Source organism: Macaca nemestrina, chromosome 7, assembly GCF_043159975.1.
Source record: "Macaca nemestrina isolate mMacNem1 chromosome 7, mMacNem.hap1, whole genome shotgun sequence".
Lineage (NCBI taxonomy): Eukaryota > Metazoa > Chordata > Mammalia > Primates > Cercopithecidae > Macaca > Macaca nemestrina.
In genome coordinates, this window is record NC_092131.1 from 178,176,868 (window position 1) to 178,202,236 (window position 25,369).

At 51.7% G+C, this 25,369-nt stretch overlaps 1 protein-coding gene across 8 annotated transcripts in view; it reads right to left on the reverse strand.

The window, feature by feature from the left end:
• Nucleotides 1–25,369, reverse strand: part of LOC105497425 (cytoplasmic FMR1 interacting protein 1) — a 120,138-nt gene that overhangs the window by 2,522 nt on the left and 92,247 nt on the right. For 7 of the 8 annotated variants that reach the window (XM_024797827.2, XM_071067320.1, XM_011768499.3 and 4 more), the window contains 7 exons: nucleotides 15,244–15,387; nucleotides 14,194–14,284; nucleotides 12,244–12,374; nucleotides 7,354–7,426; nucleotides 2,510–2,604; nucleotides 1,459–1,697; nucleotides 799–946 (listed from right to left, as the gene is read on the reverse strand). In XM_024797827.2, the coding sequence (XP_024653595.1) occupies nucleotides 799–946; nucleotides 1,459–1,697; nucleotides 2,510–2,604; nucleotides 7,354–7,426; nucleotides 12,244–12,374; nucleotides 14,194–14,284; nucleotides 15,244–15,387 (921 nt within the window). Of the gene's footprint in view, nucleotides 1–737; nucleotides 947–1,458; nucleotides 1,698–2,509; nucleotides 2,605–7,353; nucleotides 7,427–12,243; nucleotides 12,375–14,193; nucleotides 14,285–15,243; nucleotides 15,388–25,369 lie in introns of all 8 variants that reach the window. The other variant, XM_071067321.1, reaches the window with a different exon arrangement.

A 25,369-nucleotide genomic window follows, 5' to 3' on the forward strand; every position in this document is an offset into this window, starting at 1 on the left:
AGCAATAGAAAACTAATACAACAGGGCTGGGCGCAGTGGCTCACACCTGTAATCCCAGCACTTTGGGAGGTGGGTGGATCACTTCATGTCAGGAGTTTGAGATCAGCTTGGCCAACATGGTGAAACCCTGTCTCTACTAAAAATACAAAAATTAGCCGGGCATGGTGGTGGGCACCTGTAATCCCAGCTACTCAGGAGGTTGAGGCAGGAGAATTGCTTGAACCCAGGAGGTGGAGGTTGCAGTGAGCCGAGATCCCGCCATTGCACTCTAGCCTGGGCAACAAGAGTGAAACTCTGTCTCAAAAAAAAAAAAAAAAAAAAAAAAACTAATACAACAGAGGGATGTGGAGAATAGAATGAGAAGGTCTAACATATGTCTAACTGAAGTCGTGAATGACAAGAACAGGGAGAATGGAAGGGAGGCTAAAATATTTCAAAAGATAATGGCTGAGTATTTTCCAGAATTCAACTATGAGGAATCCATAAAGCGACAAAGACAAAAGGCCAAGAAAGCACACTATGACTTCTAGGGAGCCCGAAGACTGGAATAGTTGCCAATATTCTGACAATGCAGATTCTGTAAGACTGGAAGTAAATCTAAGTACCTTGAGAAGGAAAATGGAACACTGCTTTACTGGCCAATTATATTTCGATTCATTTTGGGAACGAAAAGGAAGTTTCTGTTGGTGGCACCTTATGTACTAGGATGAAAAACATTCCCAGGAACAAGAACTTACAACAGAGAAAGTACGCTTTTGCAAAAGGTCCACAGATGGTGGGAGATTTTCAGCCACATACCACATTTTTAATAATCTCATCTTTGCCATCATGTTTCTGGACTTTAAGGAGATGGTAGCAGAAATCCAGCACAGCAAAACGCCGCTGCTGCCCAAGAAGTACGATGATCATACAGCCAGCCCAGTGTAGCCCATCACCGAAGCACTGCCTAGAACAAGCAGCAGAAACAATGGGAGATGAGTGATCCGTTACGAAGTCTTTGAGTCTGTCTCCAGGTGTCAGTGACCAAGCCATCTGCATGACTGTTACTGTCTGTGCCACAGTCACCTTCCACAGCCAGGAGGAGAATGCCGGGCAGCAGGTGGCTGTTCCCTGGTTTTGGTAGATACCTTTTTTGGGATCTTCTGCTGTGCTGCTTCCTAACCCTTTTTAGATCATATCCCCTCTGTGATGAATGACTTTACAGACCTCCCACCTAGAAAAATGAATGTCCACGTGCAAACAATTGCCGTGGGTTCAGAGACTCCCTGAATACTAAAGTCCTGAGCCAGCTCCTTGGCATCAAGTAAGAATTCCCACTATAGGAGGCTTAAAAGCAGCTCAGTGAGTTTCTGGTCCACTTCCTGAGCATGGCTGGCCACTTGTTAGCCTAACACCTGGACCCTGCCCTAAGCCCCTCCCCTCCCCTGGGGCTTTGTCCTGCTCTGAGCACACACTTACTCGACTGTGAACTCGTGTGTCCCCACAGGAATGCAGTAGACAAACTGCATGGCACTCCACAGTCTGTGAAACTCCACACACTCGTCAACATGCATGACCCCATTGCTGGGCAGAGGCCCGCGCCAGATGGGGTCATCCAGAAAGCTCCGGATCCGTGTCAGGATGACCTCAAACATGGACAGGCCACAGCAGAGGCGCTCCTTTGTCAGCAGGTCCCCCTCTCTCGCGATGGCAATTTGCTGCAGAAAGGACAAGCAGTGGAAGGCTGTGGGCCTCCAGGCATCCAGCTACTCCATATCCTCTATGTCTTTTGTCTTTTGAGACAGGGTCTTGCTCTGCTGCCTAGGTTGGAGTGCAGTGGCACAACCACAGCTCACTGCAGCCTTGACTTCCCTGGCTCAGGCGACCAGGTGTATGCCACCACGCCTGGATAATATTTGTACTTTCTGTAGAGACGGAGTTTCGCCACATTGCCCAGGCTGGTCTTGAACTCCTGTCTTGGCCTCCCAAAGTGCTGGGAAGACAGGAATGAACCACGGCACCCAGCCTTGGGAAAATGTTTTGGGTGGAGGGGGTGGATCTCCTGGCCTCTAGTGTGGAAGCCAGGGATGCTGCCAAACAGCCTGCAATGCAGAGGAGGCCCAAGTCCCCACCATCGAGTTACCTGGTCCAAAATGGCTGAGAAGCCCTGACTTGGCATACGCAGCTGGATCGCTCTAGAACTCTACCCTGACACCTGGCCTCGTGGCTTAATAACACCTGTGGGAAAGCCTTCTTCACGAAGGGCTGGACAGTGAAAGTGACGTCTTCTGTGTAAGTCTTACGTGCCAGCTGATGTGCTAAGCCCTTTCCAGGCGTTAGCTCATCTGAACCCCCCACCACCCCGGGAAGCAGTCCAGGCACGCGCCCCACTTGCAACACTGAGGCCTGAGCGGCCGGCCGCGCAGCCACCGGACTTCACGATGCCTTCCAGTCTGGCTCCCACCCAGGCCACCTGGCCCGGCATGGATGCCCAGCTTGCAACAGCCTCCGCCATCATAGCACACGTTACCTGAGGGGTCCCCAGTCTTTCGATCAGTGGGACAAGATGCAGCGGCGCATACTTGGACTCCAGTCTTTTCATTTTGGCATCAAGTCTCTCCCCCTCTGCAGTAGAAAAATACTTTATTTTATTCTGCTCCTTTGTATGCAACAGTGATTGCAACAGTTTAAATTTGTTTAAAAAACAAAAGATTTTTAAGTTAATATGGATACAGATTCTCTTTGGAAATTATTTTACAGAACTGGCTCATTTAATATTTTAATTCAAACTAGCTGGACCGATGTTTTGCTCAATATTCACTTTTCATTTATTTAACATTCCAAATGCAACTGAAAGCAGAAAACAGCACAATGAGCCTCTGTGCCCATCACCCACTACAGTTACCAAGTCACAGCCACTCTGTTTCTTCTACACCCAACCCCCATCACCCACCACAGTTACCAACTCACGGCCACTCTGTTTCCTCTACACCCAACCCCATCACCCACCACAGTTACCAACTCACAGCCACTCTGTTTCCTCTACACCCAACCCCCATCACCCACTACAGTTACCAAGTCACGGCCACTCTGTTTCCTCTACACCCAACCCCCATCACCCACTACAGTTACCAACTCACGGCCACTCTGTTTCCTCTACACCCAACCCCCATCACCCACTACAGTTACCAACTCACGGCCACTCTGTTTCTTCTACACCCAACCCCCATCACCCACCACAGTTACCAACTCACGGCCACTCTGTTTCCTCTACACCCAACCCCCATCACCCACCACAGTTACCAACTCACGGCCACTCTGTTTCCTCTACACCCAACCCCCATCACCCACCACAGTTACCAACTCACGGCCACTCTGTTTCCTCTACACCCAACTCCCATCACCCACCACAGTTACCAACTCACGGCCACTCTGTTTCCTCTACACCCAACCCCCATCACCCACTACAGTTACCAAGTCACGGCCACTCTGTTTCCTCTACACCCAACCCCCATCACCCACTACAGTTACCAACTCACGGCCACTCTGTTTCCTCTACACCCAACCCCCATCACCCACTACAGTTACCAACTCACGGCCACTCTGTTTCCTCTACACCCAACCCCCATCACCCACTACAGTTACCAACTCACGGCCACTCTGTTTCTTCTACACCCAACCCCCATCACCCACCACAGTTACCAACTCACGGCCACTCTGTTTCCTCTACACCCAACCCCATCACCCACCACAGTTACCAACTCACAGCCACTCTGTTTCCTCTACACCCAACCCCCATCACCCACTACAGTTACCAAGTCACGGCCACTCTGTTTCCTCTACACCCAACCCCCATCACCCACTACAGTTACCAACTCACGGCCACTCTGTTTCCTCTACACCCAACCCCCATCACCCACTACAGTTACCAACTCACGGCCACTCTGTTTCTTCTACACCCAACCCCCATCACCCACCACAGTTACCAACTCACGGCCACTCTGTTTCCTCTACACCCAACCCCATCACCCACCACAGTTACCAACTCACGGCCACTCTGTTTCCTCTACACCCAACCCCCATCACCCACTACAGTTACCAAGTCACGGCCACTCTGTTTCCTCTACACCCAACCCCCATCACCCACTACAGTTACCAACTCACGGCCACTCTGTTTCCTCTACACCCAACCCCCATCACCCACTACAGTTACCAACTCACGGCCACTCTGTTTCTTCTACACCCAACCCCCATCACCCACCACAGTTACCAACTCACGGCCACTCTGTTTCCTCTACACCCAACCCCATCACCCACCACAGTTACCAACTCACAGCCACTCTGTTTCCTCTACACCCAACCCCCATCACCCACTACAGTTACCAAGTCACGGCCACTCTGTTTCCTCTACACCCAACCCCCATCACCCACTACAGTTACCAACTCACGGCCACTCTGTTTCCTCTACACCCAACCCCCATCACCCACTACAGTTACCAACTCACGGCCACTCTGTTTCTTCTACACCCAACCCCCATCACCCACCACAGTTACCAACTCACGGCCACTCTGTTTCCTCTACACCCAACCCCCATCACCCACCACAGTTACCAACTCACGGCCACTCTGTTTCCTCTACACCCAACCCCCATCACCCACCACAGTTACCAACTCACGGCCACTCTGTTTCCTCTACACCCAACTCCCATCACCCACCACAGTTACCAACTCACGGCCACTCTGTTTCCTCTACACCCAACCCCCATCACCCACTACAGTTACCAAGTCACGGCCACTCTGTTTCCTCTACACCCAACCCCCATCACCCACTACAGTTACCAACTCACGGCCACTCTGTTTCCTCTACACCCAACCCCCATCACCCACTACAGTTACCAACTCACGGCCACTCTGTTTCCTCTACACCCAACCCCCATCACCCACTACAGTTACCAACTCACGGCCACTCTGTTTCTTCTACACCCAACCCCCATCACCCACCACAGTTACCAACTCACGGCCACTCTGTTTCCTCTACACCCAACCCCCATCACCCACCACAGTTACCAACTCACGGCCACTCTGTTTCCTCTACACCCAACCCCCATCACCCACCACAGTTACCAACTCACGGCCACTCTGTTTCTTCTACACCCAACCCCCATCACCCACCACAGTTACCAACTCACGGCCACTCTGTTTCCTCTACACCCAACTCCCATCACCCACCACAGTTACCAACTCACGGCCACTCTGTTTCCTCTACACCCAACTCCCATCACCCACCACAGTTACCAAGTCACGGCCACTCTGTTTCCTCTACACCCAACTCCCATCACCCACCACAGTTACCAAGTCACGGCCACTCTGTTTCCTCTACACCCAACCCCCATCACCCACTACAGTTACCAACTCACGGCCACTCTGTTTCCTCTACACCCAACCCCCATCACCCACTACAGTTACCAACTCACGGCCACTCTGTTTCCTCTACACCCAACCCCATCACCCACTACAGTTACCAACTCACGGCCACTCTGTTTCTTCTACACCCAACCCCATCACCCACTACAGTTACCAACTCACGGCCACTCTGTTTCCTCTACACCCAACCCCATCACCCACTACAGTTACCAACTCACGGCCACTCTGTTTCCTCTACACCCAACCCCATCACCCACTACAGTTACCAAGTCACAGCCACTCTGTTTCCTCTACACCCAACCCCATCACCCACTACAGTTACCAAGTCACAGCCACTCTGTTTCCTCTACACCCAACCCCCATCACCCACCACAGTTACCAACTCACAGCCACTCTGTTTCCTCTACACCCAACCCCCATCACCCACCACAGTTACCAAGTCACGGCCACTCTGTTTCCTCTACACCCAACCCCATCACCCACTACAGTTACCAAGTCACGGCCACTCTGTTTCCTCTACACCCAACCCCCATCACCCACCACAGTTACCAAGTCACGGCCACTCTGTTTCCTCTACACCCAACCCCATCACCCACTACAGTTACCAAGTCACAGCCACTCTGTTTCCTCTACACCCAACCCCCATCACCCACCACAGTTACCAAGTCACGGCCACTCTGTTTCCTCTACACCCAACTCCCATCACCCACCACAGTTACCAACTCACGGCCACTCTGTTTCTTCTACACCCAACTCCCATCACCCACCACAGTTACCAACTCACGGCCACTCTGTTTCCTCTACACCCAACCCCCATCACCCACTACAGTTACCAACTCACGGCCACTCTGTTTCCTCTACACCCAACCCCCATCACCCACTACAGTTACCAACTCACGGCCACTCTGTTTCCTCTACACCCAACCCCATCACCCACCACAGTTACCAACTCACGGCCACTCTGTTTCCTCTACACCCAACCCCCATCACCCACTACAGTTACCAACTCACGGCCACTCTGTTTCCTCTACACCCAACCCCCATCACCCACTACAGTTACCAACTCATGGCCACTCTGTTTCCTCTACACCCAACCCCATCACCCACTACAATTACCAAGTCACGGCCACTCTGTTTCCTCTACACCCAACCCCCATCACCCACTACAATTACCAACTCACGGCCACTCTGTTTCCTCTACACCCAACCCCCATCACCCACTACAGTTACCAACTCATGGCCACTCTGTTTCCTCTACACCCAACCCCATCACCCACTACAATTACCAAGTCACGGCCACTCTGTTTCCTCTACACCCAACCCCCATCACCCACTACAGTTACCAACTCACAGCCACTCTGTTTCCTCTACACCCAACCCCCATCACCCACTACAGTTACCAACTCACGGCCACTCTGTTTCCTCTACACCCAACCCCCATCACCCACTACAGTTACCAAGTCACGGCCACTCTGTTTCCTCTACACCCAACTCCCATCACCCACCACAGTTACCAACTCACAGCCACTCTGTTTCCTCTACACCCAACCCCATCACCCACTACAGTTACCAACTCACGGCCACTCTGTTTCCTCTACACCCAACCCCCATCACCCACTACAGTTACCAAGTCACGGCCACTCTGTTTCCTCTACACCCAACCCCATCACCCACTACAGTTACCAACTCACAGCCACTCTGTTTCCTCTACATCCAACTCCCCTGCTCCCATGCTATTAATATTTGGAAGCAATTCTAAGACATCATACCATTGCAGCTCTATTTCTCAATTTTATTTAACTAGGTTCTGTACACCCCTCATTACCCCAGGTATGACTGAACAGGCACCAAACCTATAATCTGCACTGGCCGTTAGGCTCTCCGGCTGCAGAGTGGGCACCATCCCGACAGAGGGCAGTCTGGACTCCCTGGTGGGGTCAGCAGGCTCACCTTTCACATGGACTCGCGGCAAGATGTTCTGGAAGGGAGCCGCGTGCAGCAGGTCACACACTTCTTCTAAAGACTGGAACAGAGAAAAAGAAGGTCACGCTAGGAAGGGCATCTTGCCACAGAGAGAGATCTGGTGCTGAAAACAAAGAACCTCTTTGCTTTTTACCATAAAGTTAAGTAGCCTGTCAAGAGATTTCTCTAGGATGATGGAAATGCTTACGTCTGTCCTGTCCATTCCGGCAGCCGCCAGCCATGCATGCCTATTAAGTACTTGGAATGTGGCTTGCGCACTTGAGGAACTGAATTTTAACTTTAGTTACATTTAATTAATGTAGATGTAGACACACGTAAGACCCAATGTTGAATGCGTGCTCTGTTTTCCAGGATTTACCAGTCTAATAGCTCTCGCCCCACCCTTCCCTGCTGATTTGCCAGCAGGCTCTTCAGAACCACAGTTTATGACAAGATCCCACCACACTGACAGAAGGAAGGGCCCCTTCTGCAAACAACGCGGGAGATGGAAGGAGTAGGGGAGGCCCGTCCTGGTGTCCACATCCACTCCTTCCCCACAGAGCCCAAAGCAAAGTTCTGGGCCATCACGCTGAGCCTACTCTCAGGTCACAAACTCCTTTACAGGGTAATAAAAACCACACAAGGTCCATTCTGCAGAATAACGCATATATATAGAGAAAATGTACCTCCAGGATCATGAGGGCAGCAGAACCCCCCAAATCCACCATGAACCCAAAGATGGTCAAAAATAGAGCAACTGCTGTTCATCTTTAGAGGTGAGGGCTCTCAGGCCAGCAGGAAGGGCCTCTTGAGACCACAGTGCGTTCACCACCCCACGGAGCAGGCAGAAGATGGTGGGGCCTTCAGTGCCTCCTACCCTACAGCCATGCTGAAATCTTAAAGCTCCACAGGAGTAAAAGAAATGATTAAACAAAGAAACAGCTATTGGAAAATCAAGAAATACTGACAATGAGATTTTAACTTCTGAGGAACTCCCAGAGATGATGGCAAAACTAAGACCAAGAGGAAGAAAAGCAGACTTTTCCGTACTCATCAACGTCAATCCAGTGCCAGACGCCGGCCAGACGCCATCTGTTCCGCTTCTCTTTCCCTAAGTTTCTAATGCAGCTTCGCACTCCATCCAGAAGCCAACAGAGGGCCAACTGTTGCCATGGCAATGCACAGAAACGGTGCCTTTAAGCTAAGAGATTGTCCCAGGAAATTGCATCCTGCCTGCTTCAAACTCTTGTGGTTCTATAATTATTTATGTCCATGAGTCCTGGGATAGACATAAATACAGAACCACAAGAGTTTGTGTATGTAAAGAATGTCAGGCCGGGCGCGGTGGCTCATGCCTGTAATCCCAGCACTTTGGGAGGCCGAGACGGGCGGATCACCTAAGGTTGGGAGTTACCAACTCACGGCCACTCTGTTTCCTCTACACCCAACCCCCATCACCCAGTACAATTACCAACTCACGGCCACTCTGTTTCCTCTACACCCAACCCCATCACCCACTACAATTACCAACTCACGGCCACTCTGTTTCCTCTACACCCAACCCCATCACCCACTACAATTACCAACTCACGGCCACTCTGTTTCCTCTACACCCAACCCCATCACCCACTACAATTACCAACTCACGGCCACTCTGTGAGGCGGGCAGATCACCAGCCTGATCAACATGAAGAAACTCTGTCTCTACTAAAAATACAAAATTAGCCGGCCCGTGGTGGCACGTGACTGTAATCCCAGCTACTCGGGAGACTAAGGGAGGAGAATCACTTGAACCCAGGAGGTAGAGGTTGCGGTGAGTCAAGATTGTGCCACTGCACTCCAGCCTAAGCAACGACAACGAAACTCCAATCTTAAAAAAAAAAAAAAAAGAAATGTTGATGCAAAGAAAAGCTTTTGACATTTTATCTTATTTCCAAAAAGGGCAGCTGGACAGAAGAGAAGGCAGTCCTAAGGGGTCCCTGACACTCTACATCGATTCCACACGGCTGCCTCCCATTCGGAAAGCTCGGGTCTCACCTCCCCCACCTGAGGCCGGTGACCAGACGGCGTCCCCAGGCTTGGCCATACATAGAGGTCGTGGTTTGGATGTGGCTTGTCCCTGCCAAAACTCACGGTGAAATGTAGCTGCCAATGTAGCAGTGCTGGAAGGTGGTCTGTGTGAGAGGTGATGGATTTCTTACAAGATTGGGTCAGTTCTCCCACAACCGGATTAGTTTTTGTGGGAATGGATGAGTTCCTGCGAGAGCAGTTGTTGTAAGCAAGGCTGCCTCTCATGTTTGTTCTCTCTGCAACACCCACGTCCCCTTCTGTGTCCCCAGGAGCTGAAGCAGCCGGCGACCCTGACAGATGGGCTACCTGATCTTGGACTTCCCAGCCTCCAGAGTCATGAGCCAAATACACTCCTTTTCTTTATAAATTACTCAGTCTCAGGCACTGCTACAGCAACACAAAACGGACTAAGCAGACTAAGATAGCAGAGCGCACTAAGGTACAGCCTTATGCTGCAAGTTCAGGAAAAGTCGCCTATGAATGGAATATTCCCACATTAAATATTTAAAATTCATAACGAGAGATTATAGTTGAAGAGATGCTTCCTAACATGTCTGGTTTTTAACAATTCACAATTATTTGAGGAACATATCCTTAAAGCAAGGCCACCCTGGACACTGGCTCCTTGCTGGCCTGAGACGCCGGTGGGTTCTCCATCTTGTGCCCCTCACACAGTGGGGAGCGGAGCATGGGAGGGGATGCTACTTGGGGTCCCCGCCGAGCCTGTGGGTGGCCGGGACAATGAAGGCCTGGGGCTGCTACAGTCCCTCTTTGAAACCACCTGGAACGGGTCTGCCTAGGAGTGCAGGGATGGGGGGAGCTGAAGATGCAGGTCTGATGGAGGCTGTCAGCTCCCAGGCATGTCATGCCTGACCTGGGACTCCCCTGACATGTGAGCCAACACATTCTCTTCCACTGTACAGGCTGGTGTGAGGCGGCTGGTCCAGAGGCTCAGTCCCCAGAGGCCTGGCAGTCTGACAGCAATGCCCTGAGCTGTGTACAGGCCACCCTATCCCTGTTCTTCCTAAACACAACTCTGCCTTTGCAAAGCTACCAGAGACCTGAAGACAAGAGACCACTTTGGGAAACAACATAGGAAAGGCCTCCCCAGGCAGCTCTGCAGATGCAGTGCCGCTCCCATGCACAAGCCAAACGCTTTGCCAGGGCATGTGGCAAACCAATCCCAAAACAAGGCAGCGCGAAGAGCCCCGAGGAGGGAACATGCCGAAGAGGAGCAGCAAGGTAGGAAACGTGCCGCGTTGGGAATCCAGAGTCATGTTAGGGCAGTGATGAGCAAGACATGCTGTGATGCCAGAGAAGGACGCCTGCACTGGCGGGAGACGGACGCCTGCACCGGTGGGATGCAGCAGAAAGTCAGGAGACAGGCCGGTGTCCCCATGAAAAGCTGGCAGACGGCAGGGGACACCACTAGTCAGCAATGGGAGGAGGAGCCCTTCAGCCACTAGAGGAGGGACAGCCGGGCCTCCATAGAGAGAGAAAGAAGCTTCCTCTGCCTCTCGCATTATACACAAAGACCAGAAGGACTGCAAACTTGCATGCAGAAGGCAAAGCTTAAAATCCGTAGATGAGAATGTAAACGAATGTTTTCACGACCCCAAGACAGGGAAAACGTCTTAAAAAAAAAAAAAAAAGGATACGGAAAGTGCTAATCATTAAAAAAGGGCTACATCCAAATTAAGAGCATTTTAGCAAAAATCACCACCACCAGAGTGAAAAGGTAAGCCACAAATGGGAGATTTACAACATGTGCAGCACATAAAGGATCTGCACAGACGAGCTGTAGAAAAGTAGGCAGAAGAACCCAGTGGGGCATTTAACAGGAAAAGAAACAAGACGACGCAACGAACGGAGCTGCCCGCCTCGTTAGTCACGAGGGAAGGCAGGAGAGGGCCACGTGAGATTCCATTTCCCACTGGCTTTCCCGGTCCAGGAGGTTATCAACTGAGCTGCTGTGATGCACAGGACAGAGGGACAGCCAGTCGAAAACATGAGCGTCCACTGTGCCACGTCCTAAGAGGGGGTGGGCTCCCAGGGGCTCCCCTTTCAGGCTGGCCTCTCGTGCTGTCCACCATGGGGCACGTGTAGCCATTTAGATTTTTTTTTTTTTTTTTTTTTTGAGACGGAGTCTCACGCTGTTGCCCAGGCTGGAGTGCAGTGGCGCGATCTCGGCTCACTGCAAGCTCCGCCTCCTGGGTTCACGCCATTCTCTTGCCTCAGCCTCCTGAGTAGCTAGGACTACAGGCGCCCGCCACCGCGCCCGGCTAATTTTTTGTATTTTTAGTAGAGACGGGGTTTCACTGTGGTCTCGATCTCCTGACCTTGTGATCCGCCCGCCTCGGCCTCCCAAAGTGCTGGGATTACAGGCTTGAGCCACCGCGCCCGGCCGCCATTTAGATTTAAATCAGTTATAATTCAATAACATTTAGCACTCAGCTCCTCAGTCACACTGAGCCACACTTCAACTGCTCAGCAGCCTCAGGCATGCAGAGACCCTCCTGGGCAGCAGTGCTCTTTATACCTTACAGGCACACCAAATAAGTTCATTTAGGTGTTGAAAACATCGCATAATAAAAGTTTTATGATGTTAACACAGAAAAACATTCTTGAGACAATGAACTACAGTACATTTTTGTTTTTCAGTTGAAGGGAACAAATTCAAACTAAAGTCTCAATAGTCACGAAAAAAAAGGTTTACCTCACTGCTGCTGCCACACCCCCACTGAAGAACCCACAAAAGAAAGCCCTCCCCGTGGGCGGTGGGGGAGGCCGGGCCGGGCGGGGGCTCACCAGGCTCTGCTCGATCAGCAGGCAGAAGAGGACGGCGTTCCCCACCTCCCGCAGGTTCTGGAAGCACACCGTCTTCAGCTCTGCGTACTCCACGATGTCCTTCAGCTGGTGGTGGAAGAACTCCAGGATGCCTACGGCGCAGGAGGGAGGTGGGGCTGGGGGACTGGAGGGGCCGGGCCCCAGCAGCCGGGGTCCACAGCCGGGAGTACCTGCCATTCTGACACCGCCACCGAGCCCGGCTATAAGGATGGCCACCACGTCCCATCCCCAGCATCTTCCCTGCGGTGGTAGTTTGTTCACCACCTGGGCACGTTCTCCACACACCATGTGGCCCTGGGCCTCGGCTGAGGCCTCTTTTCCACTCAACCCCGTATCTGTAGGGAAGGCTCTGACGATAGGAATGTCACCACGTGACAAGAATAAAGACTGCACCATCATCCCCAGTGGGGGCGGACAAGGTATTTGACAAAATGCAATCTCTCTTCACAGGCATGGAAGGGGCCACACCTCATCTGAGAAAGGGCATCTAGGAAGCCTGCAGCACACCCAACGGGAGGCCGAACACCATGCCGGCTCTAGAGCAAGGCAGGCATCTCAGCGGCATCCCGGACCACGGAATAAGGCACAAAAAGACGCAAGGCGCAAATATGGGACAGAAGGCCAACGTTCCCCCAGCCAATCTATAGCTTCGACTCCAGCCCAGACAGAAACCGGCAGCTGACTGCACGATGAATGTGGCATCAGGAGGGGCCGAAACTACCCTGGGAAGAGCCAAGCAGGAGGCTCAGCAGACCGTGAACCCTTGTCCCAGCATGTCTTGCCCGACTGCCCCTTCCCCAAGGACCAGCAGCCCGACACGGCCCCGCCTGCCTTACAGCTGCAGCCCCTGCCCCCACTCCTCCCAGCTCTCGGCACCGCTGTGGGGACTCAGCCCCACTTGGTGGGGGCAGGGACACTTCTGCACCTGTGTCATCGCTGACAAGGTTTCCCTGTGCCACCCTGGGAAACGGCTCCCTCCTCAACATCTGAAATTTCCATCTCTAGTCACGACATAAGGATTGGTTGCATCATCCCAGCGTTCCTCATCTACTTTCTGACAATAAACTGAAATCAGATTCTCTTGAGCCAGGGCCGTGCCGACGGCTACTTCCCCATGGTGGCTGAGGGGGGCCTTATCGTCTCCTCAAACACCAGCAACAGCCCTGGGGAGGCTCCAAAAAGCAAAAAGTCCTGGGCACGTGTTCAATATCTCAGCCACGCTGACTGACTGCCCATCAGGACAGCGCCTTGTCCGTCACCCACGTGCAGGCTCCAGTCACTTTACGACACAAGGCTACTGTTCAGCTGCCCAGCTTTCAAGAAAACTCTGCCCGGTAAGAGACTAAAAGCAGTTTTGTTACGTGACAAAGGTCACTGTTTTATGAGACGATGCTTTTTGAGATCACTAAAGCTATTTAACTGCATAGCCCCAAACCAGCCCACAGCAAGTCCTGCGGCCTGTCCTGCCGCAGAGCTGGACCCCAAACCAGCCCACAGCAAGTCCTGCCCCGGAGCTGGACCTGCAGATGGATGGGGGCAGGGGCAGGCCTTGCACCACCTTGGTGGGCCTGTGTCTGAGCCTCAAGCCCCTACAAGCCCAGCAGGGCAGCAGGACCCGGCAGTCGGCTCTCTCGCCTCATCAGGCCGGCGGTTCTTTCGTAGGGGCACGGAAGAGCGTGGTGTTCAGGGATCTGTTGTCTCAACTCTTGCAGGCTGACCTCCCAGGCCCCTCAGCTTCCTCGCCTGCAGATAGTGACCCAACACACCTCTTCCTGGCTGTAAGGTGCATTTGTCTGTCTACTCCCACATGGCAAATCTAATCCTTCCCAAGAATTTCTGACTTGAATTCCTTTCTGACCTCTCCACGGACAGCGCTGTGAGCTGCACACGCCCAGAGGTGCCCACACTCACCGGGAGAGCCGTACTCGTGCCGCGGCAGGCGGCAGATTTTAGGCATCACCTCCATCAGCGTCTTCACGTACTGCAGGATTGTGCCTTGCAGCTGCGGGGGGACGAGACAGGTTGCGTCAGTCACCCCACTGCACTCTGCTAATGCCTGTGGCCAGCACACGCCCTGAAACAAGTCTGTTAGCAAAGAGCTTGGTAACGAGGAGGCTGCAGGATCACCTGGCAGGGGAATGAAACCAGCCCTGGAGAGAGAGCAACCATCACCAGGTGGCTTCCCATGACTGAATTCACGTTCTGAACTGGACTCCCCTTTCGAGAGGAAAGCGGTGCCACAGCGAGGGGAGAGCTTTGTCGCCAGGTGTCTCCTACAGGGGTGCCCCCAGCACGGTGAGCACTGCCATCTCCAGGGTCCCCCAGGACGCCATCTGTGCTCCTGGTGCTGCCCCAAGCCCGGCTGTGGTGAGGTCCGCAATCCTGACACCCTCCAAGCTGCCACATGTTTTGGCACAGAGTCCCCAGCGGGTCCTGGAAGGACCTGTTTGGGTCACGGGGTAACGGCTGTGCCAAGTGACCAAACTCTTACGTGGTCTCAGTCACAGAAGATTGTTAAAATAATAAAAAGGATGAAAAAGTATAAAAAGTTAGTTATGTATAGAAAACTAAATCCAGGCTGACCAAGGTGGCTCACACCTGTAATTCCAGCACTTTCGGAGGCCAAGATGGGCAGATCTCTGGAGCCCAGGAGTTCAAGGCCAGCCTGGGCAACACAGCAAGACCCCCATCTCTATACATACAAATAAAAACTCGGTGTATCAGTTAAAATAACCTGGACCCATTCTTTTAAGTTTGAAAAGATGAGGGAGGTATCAAACTATATATGGTCAGAAGTGTTTGAATTGAATAGTAATTCAATGATTCATTCAAGTAATTCATTCAAGTAATTGAATGAATCCAGCTGTTGGAGAATCACAGTCCAGGCGGAGAAGACCCTCTGGCTTGGGTGCCCCAGGGAATTCAGGCTGTGAGAAGGAAGCGTGTCCAGGGAACACTCACCAGGCTCTTGACGACCTTCAGCAGCTCCTCCATGACCACGGCGATACCCTGGTAGCCGAGGAGCCGGCAGATGACTTGAAAGTGTGGAGGTCCCACGAAGTTCCGGTAGCTGCCGTAAATGCTGGAGTAGGCCAAGTTCAAAGCCTGGAAAACAGGGCACAGAGCCCTCAGCATGGTCCCTGCACACGTGCAGATGAAGAATTGCATGAGAAGATCACTCAACACACACAGGCTCAGGTGAAGGGGTCCAAGTCTGCTGACTTGTAAAATCTACTGCCCTTAACTGGTACAATTATAAAACCCACTCAGCCTGCCACCAAAAAGAACCTGCTAAAATAGAAAAAGAAAACAAAACCATGTGTTGCAACATTTGTTGAATTGCCAATTTGGAGCCCCCCTGCCTCCCAGTTTCCCAGCAGGATGCCCAAGGTCGGACCCTGAAGGGGCCGGGGGAGCTGCCTTCTCAGGATGCACAGGGCACCCCTGGAGCTGGGAGAGAGACCCCTGTGGGGTAGGAGGGTGAGGAAGGTAGTTAGGGTGTGTATTAGTCCATTTTCACAATGCTATAGAGAAATAACCAAGACTGCTTTATTTATTTATTTATTTATTTATTTATTTATTTATTTATTTATTTTTTGAGACTGAGTCTGGCTCTGTCGCCCAGGCTGGAGTGCAGTGGCCGGATCTCAGTTCACTGCAAGCTCCGCCTCCCGGGTTTACGCCATTCTCCTGCCTCAGCCTCCCGAGTAGCTGGGACCACAGGCGCCCGCCACCTCGCCCGGCTAGTTTTTTGTATTTTTTAGTAGAGACGGGGTTTCACCGTGTTAGCCAGGATGGTCTTGATCTCCTGACCTTGTGATCCGCCCGTCTCAGCCTCCCAAAGTGCTGGGATTACAGGCTTGAGCCACCGCGCCCGGCTTGCATAATTTATTTTTTAAAAAAGCAGGTTTAACTGACTCACAGTTCCACATGGCTGGGGAGGCCTAAGGAAACTTAGTTATGCAGAAGGTAAAGGGGGAACAAGCACCTTCTTCACAAGAAGGCAGGAGATAGAAGAGAGAACAAAAGGTGAAGCCCCTTATAAAACCATCAGATCTGGTGAGAACTCACTATCACAAGAACAGCAGGCGGAAAACTGCCCCCATGAGCCAATCAGCTCCCACCAGGTCCCGCCCTTGACATGTGAGGATAATGGGGATTACAACTGGAGATGAGATTTGGGTGGGGACACAGCCAAACCTTATCATTCTGCCTCTGGCCCCTCCCAAATCTCACAGGTCCTCACATTTCAAAATACAATCATGCCTTCCCCACAGTCTCCCAAAGTCTTAACTCATTCCAGCATTAACTCAAAAATCCAAGTCCAAAGTCTCATCTGAGACAAGTCAAGTCCCTTCCACCTATGAGCCTGTGTAATAAAAAAAAAAGTTAATTACTTCCTAGATACAATAGGGGTATAGGCATTGGAGAAATTGGTCAAAACAAAGGGGCTATAGGCCCCATGCAAGTCCAAAGTCCAGTGGGGCAGCCATTAAATCTTAAAGCTTTGAAATAACCTCCTTTGATTCCGTGTCTCACATCCAGGTCACACTGATGCAAGAGGTGGGCTCCCACGGTCTTGGGCAGCTCCACCCTGTGGCTTTGCAGGGTACAGTCCCCCTCCCGGCTGCTTTCACAGGCTGGCATTGTCTGTGGCTTTTCCAGGTACACAATGCAAGCTGACTGGAGGATGGCCCGCTTTTTACAGCTCCACTAGCCAGTATTCCAGTGGGGACTCTGCATGTGGGGCTCCAACCCCCTATTTCCCTTCTTCACTGCCCTAGCAGACGTTCTCCATGATGGCTCCACCCCCGCAGCAAACTTCTGCCTGGACATTCAGGCATTTCCACATACCCTTTGAAATCTAGGTGGTCCAACACCACATGGAAGCCACCAAGGCTTGGGGCTTGCACCCTCTGAAGCAACAGCCTGAGCCATATGTTGGCCCCTTTTAGCGACTGAGATGCAGGGCGCCAAGTCCTGAAGCTGCGCAAAGTGGGGAAGGGTGGCGGGGGCAGGGCGAGCCCTGGGCCCAGCCCAGGAAACCATTTTTCCCTCCTAGGCCTCTGGGTTTGTGATAGAAGGGGCTGCCTCCTACATGTCCTGAAAACATTTTCCCCGTTGTCTTGGTGATTGACATTCAAAATTTCTGCAGCCAGCTTGAATTCCTCCCCAGAAAGTGTGTTTTTCTATCACATCATCAGGCTGCAAATTTTCCAAACTTTTATACTGTGCTTCCCTTTTAAACATAAACTCCAATTTCAGATCTTTCTCAAGTTCAATGTACCACAGATCTCTAGGGCGGGGCAAAATGCGGCTAGTCTCTTTGCTGAAGTACAGTAAAAGTGACCTTTGCTCCCGTTCCCAACAAGCTCCTCAACTCCGAGGCCACCTTAGCCTGGACTTTATTGTCCATAGCACCATTAGCATTTTGGTCAAAACCATTCAACAGACCGGGCGCGGTGGTTCACCCCTGTAATCCCAGCACTTTGGGAGGCTGAGGTAGGCGGATCATGAGGTCAGGAGTTTGAGACTAGCCTGGCCAACATGGTGAAACCCTGTCTCTACTAAAAATACAAAAAAATTAGCTGGGTATGGTGGTGGGTGCCTGTAATCCCACTACTCGGGAGGTTGAGGCAGGAGAATTATTTGAACTCAGGAGGCAGAGGTCACAGTGAGCCAAGATTGCACCACTGCACTCCAGCCCTGGCAGCAGGGTGAGACTCTGTCTCAAAAAACAAACAAAAAATTCCACAAGTCTCTAGAAAGTTCCAAACTTTCCCACATCTTCCTGCCTTCTTCGGAGCCCTCCAAACTGTTCCAAACTCTGCCTGTTACCCAGTTCCAAAGTCACTTCCACATTTTCGGGTGTCTGTCTAGCAGTGCTCCACTCTACCAGTACCAGTGTACTATATTAGTCCATTTTCACCCTGCTATAAAGAAATACCTGAGACTGGGTAATTTATAAAGGAAACAGGTTTAATTAACTCACAGTTCCACATGGCTGGGGAGGCCTCAGAAAACTTCCATCATGGCGGAAGGTGAAGGGGAAGCAGGCACCTTCTTCACAAGGTGGCAGGAATGAGAAGAGAGCGCGAAGGGGGAAGAGCCCCTTATAAAACCATCAGATCTCGTGAGAACTCACTCACTATCACATCACGAGGGAACCACTGCCACGATCCAATCACCTCCCACCAGGTCCCTCCCTCCACACATGGGGGTTATGGGGATTACAATTTGGGATGATATTTGGGTGGGGACATAGAGCCCAAACGTATCGAGGTGGTTCCTGCAGAAGGACACCCCTCAGCTTGTCTGAGGACACAGGTGCAGACAGCAGGAGACCCTACTGTGAGTCTTCAGTGCTGCAAACTTCCCTCTCAGCGCTTCTTTAGCTGTATACCACAAATCTTGATATATTTGCATTTCACTCAATTCAATGTATTTTTTAATTTCCCTTGAGACTTCCTCTTCGATTCAAGGATTATTTAAAAGTGTGCTAATTTCCAAGCACATAGAGATTTTTTTGTTATCTTTTTGTTACTGGTTTCTGGTTTGAATTCATTGTGGTTGGAGAACACTCTCCATAGGATTTCAGTTCTTTAAGTTTTGTTGAGGTGAGTTTTATGGCCCAGGATATGGTCTGTCTTGGTGAATGTTTCATGGGAATCTGAAAAATGTATATATTCTGCTATTGTGGGGTAGAGGGTATCCTACACATGTCAGTTAGATCCTGTTGGTCGATGGTGGTGTTCAGTTCTTTTCTACTGTTGCTGATTTTGTGTCTACTTGTTCTGTAGTTACTAAAAGGAGTGTTGAAATCCCCAACCGTAACTGTGGAATTGTTCACTTTCCTTTTACTTCTATTAGTCTTTCCTTCAAATATATAAGCCTTGTTGTTTGATGCATCAACATTTAGCACTGCTATGTTTTCTTGGTGGTGGTTTGACTCTTATTATTATGTAATCTCCCTGGCAATAGTCTTTGCTCTGAAGTTGACTTTATCTTATATTAATACAGCCACTCCTGCTTTCTTCAGCCTCCACCTGATCTGTCTGCTTCTGTTACTGATCCTGCTTTGTACCCTTTGCTGGAATAAACTGCAGCTGTGAGACTGAGTTCTGTGAGTCCTTCTAGTGAATCAGATGTGTAGAGGGTCATGAGACCCCCCAAAACAAAGAGCCAAAACTGATTATAAAATACTACAGTGACCGGATTAGATAACACCGAAGGACAGAAACCCCACCCAGTGTCTGTCCCAGGCCCAAGCCCTGCAGCCCCTTTGCAACCTTGAAGAAACCATCTACAGATCTTCAGCCCAGACACCCTCCTTCCATCCTCTCCTCAGAGCAGCACCCTGGGCTTTATGTGCTGGGATTGTGTGTAATATTTTTGGTTGGTAACAGGTTCGATGTTTGAAAAGAAGAACACGAGAGTCATTAGTGAAAGCTAATGACCTCATGCTACAAGCGAGAGAATTCATTCTCAGACCGCCCTGACTGGCTCAGGATGACAGCTGGTAGCGGAGGCACCACTCAATGAACACATGGTCTCAGTGTCCGGTTTCCCAGTAGACTAAACTCACCCCAAAGATGACACATCCAACAGACAACACAGCTAGGGTAACGAACAGCAGATGTGACTTAACTCCTCAGGGCAGTGGGAGGAGGCACTACTGGGGAAGGGCACCGTCACAAACACCGCGCTGTAAAGACTTAAGCTCAGAAGAGGAAGCACTCTGGACGTCCAGGCACACAGCTCGGTTCAAGACAGACTCTGCTGCCCATGCCTGATAGAGACTCCGGCCTCGTTCGGCAAGCAGAGGAGGTGCGTCACACCACACAGAGCCAGCTCCGGACTCACCAGTCGTGCGCCTTGGGTCCTCTAACTTTCATGACACTCTGAGCCTTCATCTGTGAACTGGGGAAAACCTTACTTAAGAGAGAAAGAATACCAGTAATGTGCTCAAAAGGGTGTCTTACTGAGAAGCAGGCATGCTGTAAGTGGTGACATGACCAAGAACCAAAAAGATAACATTGCATAAATGGGTCCCTCATCTAAGTTAATTTTATTCCTGCAAGATACTAGCCCTAGTTCACTATTCATAAAAAAAAGCACTCATCTGTTTTGTGAGTGGATTCCTGTGTATTCCATAATCACACAGATGTACACTGTGCCTCATACTGCAGCAGAAGCAAGTGCACATGGCACGCGTGGTGCTTGTGAGTACAAAGGCTGTCTGCTGCAAGCACATGACAGACTCAGACATCATCTGTTTTCAGTATCCAGCCTTTCTTCGAGTGGGTGGTGGTCAACATCAATGTCGCTTGTATATGTCTAAATAATCTAATAGAAAAGTACTGGTTTAAGGCTGGGCACAGTGGTTCACGCCTACATTCCCAGCACTTTGGGAGGCCAAGGCTTGAGCTCAGGAGTTCACGACCAGCCTGGGAGGCGGAGGTTTCAGTGAGCTGTGATTGTGCCACTGCAATCCAGCATGGGTGACAAAGCAAAACCCTGTCTCAAAAAAAAAAAAAAAAATCAGTGGTTTATGGCCAGGCGCAGTGGCTTACGCCTTAATTCCAGCACTTTGGGAGGCTGAGGCGGGCAGATCATTTGAAGTCAGGAGTTCGAGACCAGTCTGGCCAACATGATGAAACCCTGTCTCGACTAAAAATACAAAAACTCGCCAGGCGTGGTGGCGCACACCTGTAATCCCAGCTGCTCGGGAGGCTGAAGCGCAAGAATCACTGTAGGTTTCAGTGAGCCAAGAGCACACCACTGTACTCCAGCCTGGGGGACAGACTGTCTCAAAAAAAAAAAAAATTTACTGGTTTAGGTTGTAATAAAAATGACACAAACACAGTTTCTGAAACGGAGGCAGAAATCTCTAACAGCAAGATTCAAGTTCAGTTGCAAATAGTTGAATTTAAAAAAATCAAATTCACATCATCAAATCCTTCTTTCCCTCCAAAAGAGCATCAGCTTTGCCAATGCCCCCAGGTGCGCATTCCCTGGAGCCATCCCCGAGGTGGTGCCCACGCACACAGGAGAGCAGGGCGCTCTGGAGCCATCCCCGAGGTGGTGCCCACGCACACAGGACAGCAGGGCGCTCTGGAGCCATCCCCGAGGTGGTGCCCACGCACACAGGAGAGCAGGGCGCTCTGGAGCCATCCCCGAGGTGGTGCCCACGCACACAGGAGAGCAGGGCGCTCTGGAGCCATCCCCGAGGTGGTGCCCACGCACACAGGACAGCAGGGCGCTCTGGAGCCATCCCCGAGGTGGTGCCCACGCACACAGGACAGCAGGGCGCTCTGGAGCCATCCCCGAGGTGGTGCCCACGCACACAGGACAGCAGGGCGCTCTGGAGCCATCCCCGAGGTGGTGCCCACGCACACAGGACAGCAGGGCGCTCTGGCGGTGTGGGGGCTGACTCAAGGCCACCGTGTACCCCGCACCACCACCCTGGAACAGCGGGCTCATGCCTGCGTCTTAATGGAAGCAACAGTGCCTCCCTGCACTCCCGGAGGAAGATCCTGGAGAATAAAAACGTGTGTCAAGAGCCTTTAACACCACGAAGGGCACACAGACACACTGGGCAGCAAGGATGTCACCACAGTGCTATCCTGGGATCTCAAAAAGCAACCCAGGAGGCCCCTTCCAGGTCGATCCCTCAGAACCGCAGGTGCACGGCCCCCGCGGCCAGGTCTCCTGCCTACCCTCGGCCCGCTTCCCTTGCTTCCACAGCCGCCCTCTCCAGACGGGGGGGAAAGGAGATTCTCTGCCCGTGCCCTCTATGCACAAACACCTCCCTCTTTATCAGCGAGTGACAAAAACTTATTTTATTGTTATGCCTAAAACAGGGATTAAAAATTTCAAAGTCAAGAGAAGCTCACAACACATCTTTTAGTTCATAGAGACCCAAGAAAGTATATTCTCTTTTTTTCTTTGAGACAATGTCTTGCTCTGTTGGCCAGGCTGGAGTGCGGTGGCGCCATCTCGGTTCACCACGACCCCCGCCTCCCGGGCTGAAGCGATTCTCCTGCCTCAGCCTCCTGACTAACTGGGATTACAGGCACCCGCCACCACGCCCAACTAACTTTTTTGGTATTTTTAGTAGAGATGGGGCTTCACCACATTGGTCAGGCTGGTCTCAAACTGACCTTGTGATCCGCCCACCTCGGCTTCCCAAAGTGCTGGGATTCCAGGCGTGAGCCACCACGCCCGGCCAGAAATTACTCTTACTTGTCAAACTTTCTGGTCCTATCTTCTAAAATAACATTTCTCTCAGTTCTAAAGGTAAAACACTACATTTTACTTTCAGAAGCATTAGAACACTTATTCTAATCCTTTAAAGAAACATCTTTTTGAGTATAACTAATTATTGCATAAAAGTCAGCTTCAACTAGGCGCCACCAGCGGCTCATGCCTGTAATCCCAACACTTTGGGAGGCCAAGGTGGGTGGATCATCTGAGGTCAGGAGTTCGAGACCAGCCTGGCCAACATGGTGAAACCCCATTTCTACTATAAAAACACAAAAAATTGGCCGGGCGTGGTGGCAGGCACCTCTAATCCCAGCTACTTGGGAGGCTGAGGCAGGAGAATTGTTTGAACCCAGGAGGTGGAGGTTGCAGTGAGCCGAGATCGCACCCTGCACTCTCCTTGGAGATAGAGGAGACGCTATCTCAAAAAAAAAAAAAAGTCAATTTCAGTCCTTGCTAGAAAGAACATGGGAGTTCCACGTGGAGCAGAATGGAGGTGACTTCTTAACCACCCACAGGGCTTCGGGAAGTGAGGGGCAGCCCCGTAACAGCTGTGGCATCCTCCTGCCTGGGTGCACACCCCGCCCGGACCCATAGAGGACAGACCTGGTCACTGCATTCTTGTCCCCCGGGTACCTGTCTGGACCAATGCAGCCGCACGAAATCCAGAATCACACAGACTGTGTCCGCTCACAGTTCCACAGCCATTAGGAGGCGCTAAGGACAGAGGCAGGGTGGAGGGGCACTGTGGAGGCGGCATCGGCCAACAGCCTCGGGAACGTGGAGTGTGCAATGATGGAATGAGCCTGTCCCATGTTCCCCAGGCACTGGCGACCTGGGCCCACGCTGTGTCAGCGAGGCTCCTGGCCCTGACATTTTTCTCCCCAAGGGAGGCAAGGCCGCACCCACCCCCGCCTTTAATCTTGTCTTAGTAAAAGGCGAGACCCCACTACCTTCAAACATCTGCACCCTAGGGAGGACCTGAATTGTATTTTTTTTTTTCAACTCATCACAGCATTGCTAAAAAATAACCCCTAAGATTCTTTTATTCCTTTACTTTCCTAATAAACTTGCTTTCACAAAAAAAAAAGAAAAAAAATAATAATAACCCCTAAAACACTAAAGATGGCTGGGCGCGGTGGCTCATGCCTGTAATCCCAGCACTGTGGGAGGTCGAGGCGGGCGGATCACCTGAGGTCAGGAGTTGGAGACCAGCCTGGCCAACACGGTGAAACCCCATCTCTACCAAAAATACAAAAATTAGTCAGGCATGATGGCGTACACCTGTAATCCCAGCTATTCGGGAGGCTGAGGCAGGAGAATCACTCGAACCTGGGAGGTGGAGGTTGCAGTGAGCCGAGATTACGCCACTGCACTCCAGCCTGGGCAACAAAGTGAGACTCCATCTCAAAAAAACAAAAACAAAAACAAAAAAACCCATATTTTCAAGGACATAATGTTTACGCAGTCACCCTTGGTCCACGTGTGCCCCGCTTCCCGAAGGGGCGTCTCACGTCCCTTCATCACATCACTGCCCACAGTTCAGAGATGACTAGTCTGCCCCGCTCAGGGATGCTGACTGCCGTAAGAAGACCACCCCCGGCCCACACTCGCTCTTTTCAGGGGCGGGAGACACAGGCAGCCTGTGCCGAGGCTTGGGTCCTCCAAAAACCAAAGCCCTGATTCGGGTGTCTGACGTTTCCCAGGTGCAGACGCTTGCGCTCCTGCCAGGTTCAAGGCACCGCCCCGCAAGGAGAAGGAAGGCGCCCAGAGGACTGCAGTGAGAAGATCTCGCTCTGAAGAGCAGAGGGTTAGAAAGGAATGAGTGGGAAACTGTTTCCACCGCTCAGATACGGCTGGTGCCTTAGAAAGCCTCCAGGTGCAGGCCGTGTGCCAGCAGCAGGGCCTGGGCCCTCCCCATCCCGGCTCCAGGCATTTGGCAGATGGGGGAGATAATGTCCTGTGATTGTCCCCGCTTCCTTCCTACCAGCGAGGACACTTACTGATGAGTGCTGGCAGCCTGCCCCCACCACGGGGCCCGGGGACACCGCGGCTCAGCGGGGAAGACGGTTTCGCTCTTCACAGCGAAGCGGGGTCCTCTGCCCTCATCCTGGGGCCCGCTGGCCCCTGCCACCATCATTGTTCCTTCCCCAGCTCCAGTGAGGCTGGAGACCTGCTTGTATTTGCTCTGCTCTATTTTTTTGGGGTGTCTGCTCATTTCATCTCTCTTCTTTGCTACAGTGTTTATATTTTCCTTACTAAATCATAGGGGTGCTCGAAACATGAGGAAACTAGCCATTAATAATACTCAGACTTGTGGCCAGGCGCGGTGGCTCACCCCTGTAATCCTAGCACTTTGGGAGGCCGAGGCGGGCGGATCACAAGATCAGGAGATCGAGACCATCCTGGCTAACAACATGGTGAAACCCCGTCTCTACTGAAAAATACAAAGAAAAATAGCCTGGCATGGCAGTGGGTGCCTGTAGTCCCAGCTACTTGGGAGGTTGACAGGAGGCTGAGGCAGGAGAATGGCGTGAACCTGGAAGGCGGAGCTTGCAGCGAACCAAGAGCGTGCCACTGCGCTCCAGCCTGGGGACAGAGCAAGACTCCGTCTCAAAAAAAAAAAAAAAAAAAAAAATCTCAGACTTGTGACAAGCCCAGCCACCCCCAGCGTGGACATCGTCCCATCTCACACACGGCAGACCCAGTGCTCTGGGGTTCCGCCCTCCAGGCGCAGGCTGACATCCTTGTTTCTGGACGTCAGACCCTCCCTGGGCTCACCCTCCTAGCTCAGCTTCTCCCTCTGGGCGTCAGGCCTCACAGC